This window comes from Nanorana parkeri, unplaced genomic scaffold (assembly GCF_000935625.1).
Source record: "Nanorana parkeri isolate BGI_ZX_2015 unplaced genomic scaffold, ASM93562v1 scaffold425, whole genome shotgun sequence".
NCBI lineage: Eukaryota > Metazoa > Chordata > Amphibia > Anura > Dicroglossidae > Nanorana > Nanorana parkeri.
In genome coordinates, this window is record NW_017306693.1 from 1,093,101 (window position 1) to 1,109,583 (window position 16,483).

The window sequence follows — 16,483 nt, forward strand, 5'->3', positions numbered from 1 at the left end:
ACCTCTTCTCCCCTGATTTCTGGCAGTCTAAGGATCACTGATGTCATCAGACCTGAAATAGACATAAGGACACTGAGGGACATTCCACCAGCCAGAGCAGAGATGGAGAAGAGTAGAGCGCTGACCAGGAGTGGAGTGGGTATTAGGTAAGTTACTCCAGCCCCTAAACAAAAAAAGAGCAGTGAGGGGAGTGGGTAGCCCCACTACAAGTGTAGTCACAGTTTTGTAACATGTTACCTTCCACATCAATTTTTTATGATGTCTTTTGCTGAGAGCCAGTATACAAAATGCATGTTGCCATTCTTTGTTGAAGAGCTTGGGCTGTGATATTGGCTTGTGCTAAGAAGATTGCATTTCTCCAGTGTGTACTAATTTCCCTGGAGTACAGGGTATAGGTATAAGTGAATGCCCAGCCTGCTGAGCCAGAACATTGACCAGTAACTGTTTTCCACGTCTATGGCTCATCTGCATGGGGCTGGTTGTTGTGGTCAATGTTAAGCATCTTCAAAGTGACCATAATGGAGTACAGTCTACAGGATGGGGAACTTTAGGTAATCCTTCCTGGGAAATGTATGCAAAGCGCCCTCTTGAGTATACCCTCAACATTCTCTTTCATTAGGGCCACAACAACAGTGTACTTATAAATAGCAGCAATGTCTATAGCATTGTGGAGACCTCCTGTGTACACAGAATGATAACGTCACTAAATGCAGTTTAATTGTTCCCTGTGGTGAACGCCTTAAGAAGAAAACATCATAACATTTACTGCAAGTGTAACTAAGCTAAGGACATCAGTATTTTTATTGTCCAAAAAAATCTATCTATACACAAACACACACACACACACACACACACACACACACACACACACACACACACACACACACACACAATGCTGCTCCAATATACAGACCCCGTCAGGGCCATGCCTACCCTAGGACCGGTCTAAGAGCAAGCCAGCTCTGAGAATCTGCAGAGTATAACTTTTTTAAATTCATTATCAACACTTAAGTGCAGGGGAAGCCACACTGCAGGGAGGATAAATAGTTTTGGCCGGAGTTCCGCTTTAACTATTCCATTCTTCAACTGGAATCTTGTTCCTTGGTGACAGGGTCTCTTTAAAACCTGTATGCGGTACTTTGGCAATGTGTAATATGCATGAGACAGTCACAGGGAAAATAATCTGGAGTGATTGGGTAAACTTTATCTGTGAACTTGTGATTCTGTGTCACACTGCTTCTTGAAGGTCACAGAAGTCCAAGTTGCTCAGGATGACTCTGTGATATTATGCGGATGCTGATTTAACATCTAACATGCCTCTCCTGTCCCCTGTGCCCAAGTCAGCGAATGGAGTTTCCTGGGCTGGGGATGAGTGTATAGACGCATGACTGACCGCGCCAGGCCATTATAAGTCATATAGTAAAAGGAAGTGGAGCGGGGTATTGCTACATTGTGACAAAGCTCACGGAATACACATTGGGGGGAACAGCAGACAGACTCTGAAGCAGCTGTGCATGGCAACCAATCAGCTTCTCTCTTTCATTTTCAAATCTTAACAGAACAAACGGAAAAGAGAAGCTGATTGGTTGCCATGCACAACTGTTCCAGATTCAGTCTGCTCCAGTTTTGATAAATTCCCCCATTGTGAATAAAGATGTCTTCTAGTTTGTGTGTACAGTGTATCCAGTCCTGTCTTTGAACGTCTTCTAATTAAAGGGATACAGCATTTCTTTTTTGTGATGATCTTTAATTTATATGTGTGAAAGAGATCAGTTTATAAAAAACGTTACAATACGTGCCGATGTTCAAAGAGGTTTCTATGTATAGTTTGTAATTATATATGTGTATGGTGGGAATCATAGTTACTGCATACACAGGCTGTACTCTGTGGTGGTGCTCTATAGCTCCTTCTCAGAAGGCAAGTTAGTTGCTTCAATTTTCATTAAGTCATTTTTATTTGAAAAAAACACAAAATCTTTTCATTTATAAACAATTTGCAGAGCGAATCTGTGAAAGTTCATTCTGTGCAAATAGAGGCAAAAACAAACGTAGTATATTTTCTTCTCTGAATGTAATAATTAGGGATGCACTGCTACCGATACTAGTATCTTTATCGGTGTCGATACTGAGTATTTGGGTGAGTACTCATACTCGCATAAATGCTCCGATACTTGGCTCCGATCCCAGAACTTCCGGTCAGAGGGAGATCTGCCTCTGACCGTCAGTGCCGAGGGACCACGGAAACGGTTTCCAATCTAATCGGCAAGCTGAGCAGTGGGTTATGACCCGGCTTCCTGATTGGCTAGGAAGACGTCTTCACTTGTTAGGCAGCCTGGCTTCCTAACCAATCAGGAAGCCAGGCGGCACTTATTAATGACCCATCAGGAAGCCACGTTGTCTAGCAGCAAGTGAAGCCGGCTTCCTAGCCAATCAGGAATTCAGGAGTCGTGCCGCCCAGCATCCCGATTGGCTAGCAAGTCAGCTTCACATGTTGCTAGGCAGCTTGGCTTCCTGACCAATCAGGAAGCTGGACGGCACCTCATGACTCACTGCCCGGCTTCCTGATTGGTCAGGAAGCCAGACAGCCTCTTCAAGTAAAGCCGGTGTTCTTTTGCTAGAACACTGGCTTCACAGGCAATCAAGAAGCCGGGCAATGGGTAATGATCCTCCACCTGAATTCCTGATAATCGGGGCACATGGCAACAGTACTCGGTGTCGGCGAGCACCGAAAAAAAATATCGTTACTCGAAATTGATACTGAAAAAACGGTATCGGTGCATCCCTACTAGTAATAATGCATAATAATAATAATGGTCACTAGATGGAACTGAGGAGAATAGGAAATAAATACTTATTTCCTACATTTGTAAAAAATAAAGCAAAGCAACTGGACATGCTGTATTTTTCTTGCTGGTCATCTGACTAGCAGTTCCACTCTGAATTGAGAAAGCTAGTCAGATAACCAGCAAGAAAAATACAGCAAGTCCAGTTGCTTTGATTTATTTATTACAGATATACCATGACCTGGATGAATTAGAACCTTCACAGATACTTTTTCATATGCTCCTTAGCTCCATCTAGTGGCCATAATGTGATATTGAATCACATTACATTTGAACTGAAAAGGAAATATACAGAGAACGTTAATTTTTGCATCTATTCACACCGAAGGAATGTTTACAGAGATTTGCAGGGTGAACTGCTCTGTGAATTGTTTATATAAAGACTCCTTAGAGAAAGAATACATAGCAAACTTGTGCACACAGTGTGTATACATTCAAATATTGACAAGATACACATTGGTTTGCATTTTTTGTTTAAACTACAAAGCAATTAAAGACATAAAACAGTGGATTCAATTGGTAATCATAATTACCCATTGGAAAGCAGCGTAGAAATGTGAGGACTTTCTGCGATATTGCCGTTTTTTTCTCTCATTTTTATTCCATTTCAATTCTATCAAATTTTCCTTCAACTGTCCTATTAAAAAAACTTTATTGAAGTTGCCATTCCGGCTACATTGACACAAGTGTCAGGGCTAACTGAAATACAAAATTGTATGAATAACAATTCTGCGCAACAAAAGGTGCATAAGATCCATATAAGCAGGGTTGTCCCTATAATAGGGCATCTCATTGGGGGGCGGCCGGGTGGTGGTGGCGGCGGCTACAGGTACCTAAGAGCTCTTAACAACCTGTGACACTCTGGCATACCACCCAGCCCACTGATGTCATTGGTTGCCAGGAGTTACTACCAACCCCCCCCCACCTTCCGCATAAAGGGGTATTCCCCTCCCTGCCAGCACCACCCCCCTTCACAAAGAACATCACATCGCCTTAGGCGGCAAATACCCTAGGGGCAGCCCAGTTTTGTCTTAATTATGCTGATCAATTAAATTTGTGGGTGGTAGATTGCTCAGTTTCTGGGGATTACTTTTGATTGTATTTGCAATTCTAGGGGATCAAAGATCCTTGAAATTCAATGAAAATTGCCACACATATGGCCAGCTTATCGCTTGGCTTACTCATTGAAACCAATCCACTGGCTGGCTGTGGTTGATATATCAATAGCTGTTCAGCAGATTTAATGAATGAGTAAAATACTGAGTTCCCTTTAGTGGTTAGCCTACAAACCTGTATATTTAAAGTGCAACTAAAGCCCATAGCGAAAGAAAATCCCAAATTGTGGGATGTCACCATAACAGAAATAGATAGGAAATCTTCCAATGGGGGACACTAGTTCTGGTGACCCTGCTGACAATAGAGAGTTCCCTCTCCATGGAGGGATTTCTTCTCACTTCTTGGTGTGGCTATCAGACAGGAAGTGAAAGGAAATCTCCCCAATGGGAAACAGATGGCAAAAAAAAGCTGACAAGGGGTTATGACTTCTCTTACTCTATCCAAAAAAAACAAACAAACAAAAAAAACTTTTTGGCTTCGGTTTTACTTTAGTTCCCGTTCACGCCTTTGCGTTGCGTGAGCGTGTGCAAAAAGGGATGGCAACAAAACACATTTTATTCCACAATAATTAAAGGTTAGAATCTCTTTGATGATTGTATTGCTGTCTGCGCCTCCTTGTCCCTGTCACCCCATTTCCCTAACTTTCTGTTCTGTTGTTACCGAAGGGAACCTCCCCAGTGGAGTCACAGACAGCGGTAACATTTAGGGTTGCCACCTTTTCTTCAAGCGAAACCCGAACACACTCTAGCGACGCGCGGACATCTTTTGGGGAGAATGAGTCACGGCTTATTCATATGTAAATATCACAGTTGAGACTTGTAAGAAAAATGACACGAAATATGATTTTTTTATGTCATATTCCTTTTCTCGAAGCATAGGGTGGGAAAAGTTCAATAATAGATGATTGTTGCCGTTGTTGCATAAAGTTCATAATGTGTTTTAATTTAAAAGTTGCAAATGATTACAGGATATGGTATATCTTACAGAATGAGTCTATAAGATGCTTGATGATGACAAAATATAGTATATCTTACAGCAGAAATCTATAAGATGCTTAGGAAACGTGGCTTTAGTTAGTATAGTAAAAATAATCCTAACAGGTGTCTGTCTATTTCAACGTGAGTGTGGGGGTGTGGGCTTGATGCTGTGCGTGTATGTGTGTGGTGTGAATGAGTGTGAGTGTGTGTGTCGTGTGTGAGTGAATGAGTGACCCTTGAAGGATCATCCCTCATCCTTTTATCCATGCTTTTACTTTAAAATAACCTATGTGATGTTTACCTTAAAAGTCTTTCTGATTAGCATAAGGGAGTGCCATACTCTTAGTAGCTGAGTCATGCGTTCTCCTTCTATCCCATTTTGGGCATCATAGTCTATGTCCTGAGTAATGTGGTTTATTCTTCAAACTCATTTTGAAGGCCAAGTCTTCTTTGGGCATTCCCAACAACTGTTTCAACTATACTTAGGTCTGCCTGTCAGGCTTACTGATTGATTACCAATTGTAAACTCAAAATCAGCAGTACAGTAAAAAACTGAATCTCCAAACTTGGATAGATTAAAATATAGAAAATCAATCATCATTTAAGGTTCACACATACATATTTCAATATCTGGTTTTAACAAGACTATTTCCAGTGGGGGGCCAGTAGTCCCTATCTTAATTTTGGTTGCCCCTGTCTGTCTGACATCTTGTGTCTGGGTTTCTGCTGAAATGAAACTTGGACACAGCATTCAAAACCCGGACTGCCCGGGCGAGAACTGGGCAGGTGGCAACCCTAGTAACATTCTAACAGAGGTCCTATCACTCTTTCCCATTGTGCCACAATATCCAAAACTAAAAAATGGGCTTCTCCTAAAGCTGAAAGTGTAATTACGCCTAAGGCTGTCATTTTATATTCCTGGCTGTATTGTATGTGAAGAATGATGATCTTTCATTATCGTAACAAAGGCATTTAATACATGAAAAAATGTTTAGTTATTTTTATCTTAAATTAATTATTTTTTTCTGCTCTCTACACAGGTCAACTTTGTAGCGTGCCAACTATTTGCCTTGCTTGCTGCTATCTGGTTTCGTACCTACCTACATTCAAGCAAAACTAGTTCTTTAATCAGACATGTAGTTGCAACCCTTCTGGGCCTGTATCTTGCACTTTTTTGCTTTGGATGGTAAGTAGACTCTGTTACTGCATTCCTTTTAAAGTCTGTTGTATGGTATGTGATGGAAGGAAACCATGTCTCTATTGAATGTCATATCATTGGAAATGCTTGGCTAGAGGTGTCCCACCCGTGATGGCGGGGAAGGAGGGGGATGCTGGTGGTGCATGCTATCCGGGTGGGAGGAATGTGTTGGTGCAGGGGGTGAAGTTTCTGCATAATCTCCCTCCAGCTCTGGTCGGCGTCCCGCCCAGCTCCTGGCAGCCAGTGATGTCATTGGTTTCCAGGAGCTGGATGGGACGCTGGCTAGAGCATCCTGCTCATCAGCGAGGGACACTTTTTTTTTTCTTAAGTTAATTTGCATACAAGGCCTTTAGGTCTTTAACCCTTTGTTAGGACAGACAGTCCTGTTCATCTAGTTTACAAGTGTATGTACTAATTTACATACATGATGGTCTCATTCACATTGCATAACATTTATAAATACAGGCAGTCCCCGAGTTACGAACATCCCAGTTACATATGACTCGTACATACAAACGGAGGTTCCAGGCTGTTCCATTAATTGTAATGCTACTGTGCTCGTGCACACGTTCGTAGTACTGTACCTCCTGTACATTACAGGAAGTTGTTAGACGTGCAGGCGAGGAGTGGGTCTGGTTCGCAGTACTGTACCTTCTGTACATCACAGGAAGTTAGTTCTACAGACGAGGAGTGGGTCTGGTTCGTAGTACTGTACCTCCTGGAGTGGGTCTGGTTCGTAGTACTGTACCTCCTGGAGTGGGTCTGGTTCGTAGTACTGTACCTCCTGGAGTGGGTCTGATTCGTAGTACTGTACCTCCTGTACATCACAGGAAGTTGTTAGACATGCAGACGAGGAGTGGGTCTGGTTCATAGTACTGTAGCTCCTGGAGTGGGTCTGGTTCGTAGTACTGTACCTTCTGTACATCACAGGAAGTTGTTAGACGTGCAGACGAGGAGTGGGGCTGGTTCGTAGTACTGTACCTCCTGTTAGACGAGGAGTGGCCGCCTCTTCTTCCGTGTCTGGTACTGTACATTACAGAAAGCATCTGCCCAAGTTGCATTTAAAGTAGAACACAATGCAAGTTTAATTTTTTTTTGTTTTGGTTGGCCAGATTAACATATGGGCTACTGGAGCGCCAGCTCCAGGCTCACCACTGAAAATAGGCGCAGGCCAGCCCAGATCGCCTAGGTATGACCGATAGCAATCCAAGCCAGCCGGGCTGAACACAATCGGGCAGAGGTGCTGGCAGCTCTCTAACAGGCAGCCATCCGCTGGAGCATCGCAGGGACCCAGCGAGGAGCAAGAGGCCACCTACTTAGAGAGCCGCCCCTGTTGCTTCCCACCCAATCAGCCAACAGCACCAGGCCCATGGTGCTCTTAATCCGGCCCTATTGATTAGTGTGGTGTTAGAGCCACTGAGGTTTTTACTGCTGTCTGTATCCTCATTAGAAAGATTTAGGGGGTTATTCACAAAAGGGTGAAGAGTTTGGAGAAGGCAGGAGAAGGGAACAATCTAGGACAACATAGCTGATTTAGAAAAATTCTTCAATTCAGCTCACTTTCCAGTTCAGCTATGTTGTCCTAGATTGTTCCCTTCTTCTGCCTTCTCCAAACTCTTCACCCTTCTGTGAATAATCCCCTAAATATCACTTCCTGTCCTTGAGACACCTGGAAGTGAGGAGGGTCATTCACTCCTGTAGGAGTTATGATGGGAAAAAATGTGTCTCCATTGAAGCTTCATCATCAATGCTTGTTTCCACGACAACCCCAAATTTTCAAAATCCAAGGTATACAGGTATAGAAGGTGAGGTGAAATCTTCTGAACAGGGGCACAGACAGCAAAACAAATGTTACAGGGGGTTAACCCTTCCCTATGCTATTCAAAAAATGTACCTGTTCCAACTTTACATACAAATTCAACTTAAGAACAAACTTACAGACCCCATCTTGTTTATAACCCAGGTATTGCCTGTATTAAAAAAAAAATAGCTGCTTAGTGTTTTTTTCCTTTTTAAAAAATCCTGCCCAGCCTCACCCCTCTGTAATGTTATAGGGGAGGCTGGGGGAAGCTATGGTTACTTTACTGAAACACTGTCTGTACTGTGCTGACAGATCTCATTATCAGTTGTAAATGAGATATGAATACTGTCTGCCTGAACAAAGGGTTAATGACTTAGAAGCATTATATGTTAATGAATAATAAAGAAGTCTGAAAATGAAAGTAGAGGATGACACTCAGGGACAGACTGCTCAGAGAAGCTTGGGATCTGCACAAAGGCCTTCACCAAAGAAACATCTAGAAGGCAAGAAATATAATTATTTAGAAATGATGTTTATTTGGAAATGATTTGTAGGTATACTATGTGAATAGGAACACATAAGAATGAGTAGACCTAGCGAGGGAAATATTTAACAATGGGCGTTGTTATGGAAACTATTCAATAGCGGCTTTGTGGCCTACTTAAAAATAACAAGACCTGAAGATATACTATTATCCACCAATTAGACTAGTAGTCTCTGCCCTGTGTAGCGATCCCTTGTCTCTCCATTTGCGCACCTCAGACTGGCCACATCATTGAACACTTTGATCGGTCCTGATTTTTGCAGGCGACATTATTTTTTTAAACATTTCATTTTTTTCAGAATGATCTCACTTTTTATGTGCTAGTAAATAGGGATGCACCGATACAGGTTTTTCGGTACCGAGTGCAAGTACCGATATTTTGCTGTCGGTACCTGCCGATACCGAGTACCGATACCGGTGCTTCCGCTGGCATGGAGCCGGCTTCTCGGGCAGCGGGTAATGAAACGCCGCCTGGCTTTCTGATTTCCCAGGAAGCCGGCTCCATGCTGATTGGCCAAAAAAAACAGCATCCCAGCAAATCAGCATGGAGCCAGCTTCCCGGTCAATCAGGGACCCGCCTCCTGGCTTGATTGGCCGGGAGGCCGGCTCTATGCTGATTGGCCAGAAAGCTATCTTCCCAGCCAATCAGCATGGAGCCTGCTTCCCGGCCAATCAGGAAGCTGGGAGGCGGGTCATTACTCGCCGCCCGACTTCCTGATTGCCCAGGAAGCCGTTTCCATGTTCCCCTATGGCACTGCATCGGTGATGCATAAGCTTTAATAGCCACACACACTGCATGGATGGAGGCATTTGCACTGGTGGATATTGTATTCAGAGATTCACCACCCGTTGCTGTCTGAATACCCAGACTGGGACTGCATCTAATAGGATGCAGTCACTGTTCGGCTGACGAATTTAAATGCGGCTCCTTTGACTTTTGATTTTGAAATTTGCCGACCCAAAAGGGCCAACCCTAGCTCAAATATTGTAAGCTCTCATGGGCAGGATCCTCCTAACCATCTTGTCTTTATTTGTGTTGCAACTGTAATGTCTTCTTTATATTGTAAAGTACTGAGCGAACTGTTGGCATTATATAAATCCTGTATAATAATAATTATAATATTGTCCGATTCAGCAGGAATCAACTGAAATTTTAGCCGTGTATGGCCAGCTTTAGAGTGCCTGTTATCCATGCACAGCAAGGAAACATTACCATTGGTGTCATAGTAAATTGCATAGTGACTTCATCGGAGGCAGCAAGATTAAACCTTTTTTTTTAAAGGAGAAGTGCACTTAAAACAAAGTTCATTTATCCTTTTTTTTGTCCCCCACCCCTGACCTTACCCATCCTATCCTCCTCTTCTGCAGATCTGTACTTACCGAGATACAACAGACACGGTTCCTCTATTGTTTACATTCCAGTGCTGCAGTGCTTCCTCTGCTGTCTGCAGCTGCACATTACAGCCCCATACATTTCTATGGGGCCGTCTCCCAGCAGGGATACAGGCGCAGCCAAGAGAGGGAGACTTGCAGTACTGCATGTCAACTATCAGCAGAGCAGCGGTCGTGGGTTTGCAAAAGCAGTTTGTGCATACAGAGTACAGTTATGTCCTTTGTGGCTATTGAGGGATATCTTTATTAAAGTATAAGTGCATTAAAGCAAAGTGCATTTATCCTTTTTTGTCCTCCACCCCTGACCTAAACCATCCCACCCTCCCTCTCTGCAGATCTGTACTTACAGAGATCCAATAGACACAGTTGCTTACATTCCAATGCTGCAGTGCTCCCTCTGCTGTCTGTACCTGCACATTATAGCACCCATACACTTCCATGGGGCCGTTTCCCAGCAGGGACACACATGCAGCCAGGAGAGGGAGCCTTGCAGAACTGGATCTCAACCATCAGCAGAGCAGTGGCCCTGAGTTTGCAAAAGCAGTTGGTGCATACAAAGTTGTGTTATGTCCTTTGTGGCTGTGGAGGAATATATAAACGCATCAAGTTTTTGGGCCTGGAGTTCAGCTTTACCTTGTTTGCGACTGTCGCGGTCCAATATTTACATTAGCTATGACCCCTAGAATTAACCGATGTACAGTTGGAAGATAATAGGTGAGGTCTGTGTTGGACTTCTTGCACTGAGTAATGAGGACCCTTCACAGCACTCAACACTCCATCTTCCAATTGCTGCAAGTAAGTATGTAACACAGGATCAGGATGACACAGGGTCTCTAAATCAGAATTACAGCACACCATGCCACAGTTCCTGTTTAAAGGATAAACTCCACTTTTGACTGGCCCATCTCAAAAACATGGTTGTCCCCGCTAAGGCCTGGTTCACACCTGGGCGTTTTACAGCGATGTAAAACGCTCAACATGTGAAAACCAATAATTGCCTATAGGCATGGTTCCCACCAGGGTGTTTTACACCTGGTTCCCACCTCGCTGTAAAACGCCCTACGCTCAAAGAAGTACAGGAGCTTCTTTGGGGCGTATTTGTCGCGCGTATCCATTAGGATACAGCCGGATAGCCCTCGGAAACGCGCATTTGTTGCGCGTTTCTTTTACCGCAAATCGCTGTAAAAACGCACATATTCTATACGCCCAGGTGTGAATCCAGCCTTAGTGTTACTGGTCCACTTATAATTAAAGTGCATTTTTCTTATTCAAAGCAAAATTATGATCTATTCCTCTGTCTCCTTTCCTTAGGTATGCCTTACATTTTATTGTGCAAAGCAGTATCTCCTATCTCATCATGATCACGGTAGGCATGGAACATATGCACAAGTAAGATATATGTTTGTTTAATCATTTATTATAAGAGATAAAACACACATTTTCTTTCTTTATAAAGCTGTCACGTCATCACATATTGTTTGTAATGTATTATTTTTCCAGTTGCTAATCACCTTTAATGTAGATAACTGTATATTTGCTGTGCTATGGCATGCTGTGCAGCAGCCTTCTGAAGATGGGTTCAGGTTAAACACCCAATCTGTTTTTGTTGAATTTCATTTTAATCCAGCTCCTGTTTCCAGTTCTGAGATTGACACAGCTCTGGCACACAGCACAGCCTTGTCTAGCAGGGCATAAGACCTGATTTTTCTCTGCTGCAGTTCAGTAACACATACAGGTCTCCCAGCCTATGGCTAGAACGCGAAAGCAGACACAAGACACTGGTGGGCTTATCAGGGATGTGCGGTCAGGGGAGGCAGAACCTCACCTAGAATTATAGAGGAAAAAGCTGTCAGCTTCTAACAGGTTACACAGCAGGGAAATCCTCCCCGCTGTGTAACCTGCCATGGATGGAGCCCTCAGCAGTGAGGGATAGGGAGGCTCCTCCCTGTCTCCTCCCTTCCTCCTTTACACTAGCTTGGGGACGGGTTGGGGTGGAGCTTCATCTGACGGGGTGGGCTTCGTCCAGCAGGGGGCGGGGGTTCATCCGGCAGGGGCGGGGCATGACATGCTGGGGGTGAGGCTGGGGAATGCCTCACCCGGCACAAGAGGTACCGCACATCAATGGGGCTTATCCCTCTCTGCTGTGTCCTCCTATCAGCATGCACCTTGCACTGCAGCACATCTGCTTGGCTCCCATTGCTGCTGTTCCCTTACCCAATTGGTATGCTGTACAGGTGATTGCAAGAGGCTGTTACCAGGTTAAATTCAGGTACTTGTACGCCTTGCATTTAGAAAAATACGTTTCATTTTCCATTACTGGACAACAGAGCTGCATTGATTTGTGTATCTTTTATATCTGGAGTTTAGGTTTAAGAAATGCCCCTATTTCTGGTCGTGACCAACTCAAAAACAGAAGTCTATCTCGCTCTTCATGCACATTTTATGGGGCTTATAAGAATATTATTTACCTGTACAAGGTGTGTGTGTGTGTGTGTATCCCCCTCCCTTTTAGATTGTAAGCCCTCAGGGGCAGGGCCCTCCTTACCATCTTGTCTTGAATTGTATTGTGATTATAGCTATATAAATCCTATATAATAATAATAATAATAATAATAATTCGGGTCTTATGTTTGATTGAAGTTGATAACAATGAAATTTCTCCATCTTCTGAGGACCTCCGCCTTGTTGACAATCATATAAGAGTGTGGAGAAAAAAATAAAAAAGAGGAGAAGCATCTCTGTGTGTAAAACCATTTGTAAAAACAGGAAATCCTCTATGCAAACATCAGCAACCCACGGACAGTGCCGCTTGACCTCTCTTGACTTCTCTCAAGTGAAGCTCTTGAAAAAGTACAGATGAAACGCATCGAGAAAGACTGTCTGCTCATTGCTTTCTTAAATGTTTTTATAGAGGATTTCCTTTCCTTTTCCAGAGAGGGAGAGAGAATTGTAGATGGTATATGCGTGTCATCTAGGTTTCTCACTTAAACATGGCGAGGAGCTCCAGGATTTGGGTCAGTTAAGGAGAAAACAAGCTTTTAAAAAGTTCTGGGCCCTAGAACCTGAAGTCTTTGTAGACTTCCTAGGTCCACATGTTACCTGGTAGCCAGACTTCATTATTAGTATCAGTTATCTGCGGGCCTTTTTATATGAGAGGTTACTGATGCTCAGAGCTTTCTCTCTCTCTGCTGTGAACTCTGCTGCTGCGTGAAAAGTTTGAGAGCTGACAGAACACTAAAAAGGTACATGTGTAGCCTGTTTGTTTTGGGGAACTCATTAGGTGGTATCCCGTTAGGCAGGAACTGACATACGTTTTATTGGTGGCTCAGACAAGCATGTTTTGTGTTATGGACTTGCTGTACAAAGCCCTCTTTCTTTGAAGTGTGGTTGCTTACTACCTTATGAAATAAAAGTGCAGCGGTAAGCCATGCACACTGTTTCTGGCTGTCCCTGGCATGATGTGCGTGATTTACCGCTGATACTACAAGTTGAACCCCTTTTACTATTCTGAATTTATAGTGAATGTAGAAGTATTTCCACAGTCACTGCCACACCTACCCCCAGGACCAGTCTGGGTGGAAGCCAATAAACCCTACTAGTATGTTTATGGATTGTAGGACAAATATGGCAAAATTCATTACTGCCATACAGATCGTTCCTTGGGAGTTGGAGTCCACAGCTGTAAAGCTGGCCACAGTTATTTGAAATTACACGCAACTTTAAGTGAAAAATGACTTTATTGACTTCTTTGCCAGCTGTGGTGTCCACCCTAGAACCCCATGGTGGAATCATGAAGAAACTACTTTTTTGGAGTGGTTTACATGGTGTCGGTGCAGCCATGCTTCCGTTTCGTCATTTGTGAACCTTTCAAAAAGCCATGTGAATTGTTGTTGTGTTAGATGGCACAATCTTGGCATACTTTACCTCTTCTCACAAGGAATGCCATGGGCTTGCTAAAATGTAAAAAATGAAGTGAACCTGCATTTCATTAAAACATTCAATGACAAACAAGGGGTATTCAAGATATTTTAAATTCCACTGTACATAGTTAGATGTTTGAGGTAAACACTTTGTGTCACACTTCAGTAACTCCGGCCCATGACATTCACCATGCAGTGGATTGCCACACACTGACCACAGATGTTCACTCTGCAGCAAGTGCAGAATGTAGAGTAATGTACAAGAATAGAAAAGGAATTCCTCTAATACTGAGGTAGCCAAACTCTGTCCCTCCTCCAGCTGCGGTGAAATTACAAATCCCATCATGCATCTCCCCCGGAAGTCATGCCTGTGGCTGTCAGAGTCTTGCAGGGAAGGGAATCTGTCAGGGAAGGGAAGCTGTCAGAGCAAAGCCTAATGAGATTTGTATTTTCAACACAGCTGGAGGGCCGAGGTTTGGCTACCCCTGCTCTAATAGAAGAGAGTAGCTAGAAGCAATTGGGCTTCTTGTAGAGGCTGTTCCAACAAAAATAAAATACCCCATTGTACCACTATACAGTCAATAACCTTTTTTTTTTTTATTCCACACAATAAAAGCAGTACAGTGCCCATCCAAAACAAGTCACCACCAGCTAAGCAAATAGGTCAGAGCCTTCCATTGGATAAGTGTTATGATCTGGGGTTGCTTCAGTTCATCAGGTCTAGGTTCAGTAACATAATCTCCCCAAAGAATGAGGTCAGCTGCCTCCCTGAATATACTGAATGATCTGGTTTTTCCATCATTGGATTGTTTCTTCCCTGATGGCACATTGGACATATTCCAAGATAACAATGCCAGGATTCTTCAGGCTCAAATTGTGAAGGAGTGGTCAGGCAGGATGATACATCATTATCACACATGGATTGGTCACCACAGAGTCCAGACCTTAACCCCATTGAGAATCTTTGGGATGCGCTGGAGAAGACTTTACATAGTGGTCCAACTCTTCCATCATCACTACAAGATAAGAAATGAATGCAACTCTGGATGGAAATAAATGTTGTGACATTGAATAAGCTTGTTGAAACAATGCCAAGGGGAATGTGTGCTGAAATCAAAGCTAAAGGAGGTCCAATGAAATATTAGTCTTTTTTTTGTTTTATATTTTTGGACAGGCAGTGTATATACTTATACAAACCCTGCCCATTAGACCATTCAAAAACAGAATCCTGCAATTCAGTGGTTTTATGGACAGGGTTTTCTATGTATATATTTGTTTTATTATATAGTGATTGTATAATGTTGCAGCTGCAATATTTGAATATTTTTTTATGGGTAGAGCTAATAATATTTGGTCCCTGTTCTCGTATGGCAGTACCACCCACATAGGTACATAGGTTCCGCACCTTATAGGTCCTTGGGCGTTAATGTATTTCATTCTAGGATAGTAATTTGTTTTAAAAAATAAATAAAATAACGTAAGCATAGAGATTTTAGCTAAAGGGACTGTTGTCATGCTTGAGAGGATTATTCAGTGCTTGCTGTTGGCAGTAAGCATCCATGTAAGGTTAACATGACAGAGTGAATGTCAATTAGCCTACACTTCATTAAGCAGCATGACATGGTCCATTGAGGATCAGTGAACTCCATTATTTCACCTTGTGTCTGAACTCTTACCCACAGACAAGTGAACTTTTCACCTGCTTGCTACAGGTTTCAGCTACAGAGAAGGAACTAATTGCTAACTTAGCAAAGTGTATATTAAACAGCCAGATATTCCTGTATATTTTACATGTATTTATATACACAAGCCCCTTCACCCTTACAAAGCACCATGTGCCCATGTTGATGGGGACAAGGGTCTCATCCCCACATCCTGTCCCCCAAAAGAGATGTGGGGGTTTGTGTGGGGAGACTTATTGGAATGCTGAAGCTTTCTTTAGATTTGGGAGCCCTCTAGATATTCCCCCTCCACTAATGAATAAGTACGGTGTATTATGTACCCCCTGTTACTCATTCAGAAGGGGTACGTAGTACATATAAAGTAAATGAAGATAACCACACTGCAAAAAAAACAAACTTGCTCCCGTTGCAAGTGACATCCTGGCACTGCTAGAATTTAATCACAGTGGTGGGGATCCCGGGTGACATCATTTTCCAAATGCGGTCATTACCATTTTTGGTCAATTATGTCACCCAGGATCTCCAGCATTGTTGTCTACATTGCAGCAGTGCTGGGCATCTGTCATACAATTTAGCGGTGGTACTAATACCGTATAAAAAAAAAATATCAGCTGGAGGTTTGGGTGGGTGAGCTAGTCAAATATTGCCAGTGTGTTTGCCAAACTGTGGACAGGCTGGGTCTGGGTTGAACTTACTACCTACCTGACTATCTTTTAGCCCACCTAATTGTCTTATTGGCCACACAGCTGTATCTCTGAATGTTTGATGGCTTGCTACATCTTTCTATTACAATGCTTGACTGAATCTCTATTTACCTATTAGTGTGGTTCGTTGTCTCTCCACTTGATTTAGTATGTATGTATGTATGTATATATATATGTATGTATGTATGTATATATATATATGTATGTATGTATATATATATATGTGTGTGTATGTATGTATGTATATGTGTATGTATGTATGTATGTATGTATGTATGTATGTATATATATATATATATATATATA

The 16,483-nt window shown here is 42.8% G+C and overlaps 1 protein-coding gene across 1 annotated transcript in view; it reads left to right on the forward strand.

The window, feature by feature from the left end:
* MBOAT2 (membrane bound O-acyltransferase domain containing 2) overlaps positions 1–16,483 on the forward strand; it is a 163,563-nt gene that overhangs the window by 46,159 nt on the left and 100,921 nt on the right. Inside the window, exons 2-3 of the mRNA XM_018559993.1 lie at positions 5,977–6,122; positions 11,183–11,260. Coding sequence (XP_018415495.1) covers positions 5,977–6,122; positions 11,183–11,260 — 224 coding nt within the window. The remainder of the gene's footprint in view (positions 1–5,976; positions 6,123–11,182; positions 11,261–16,483) is intronic.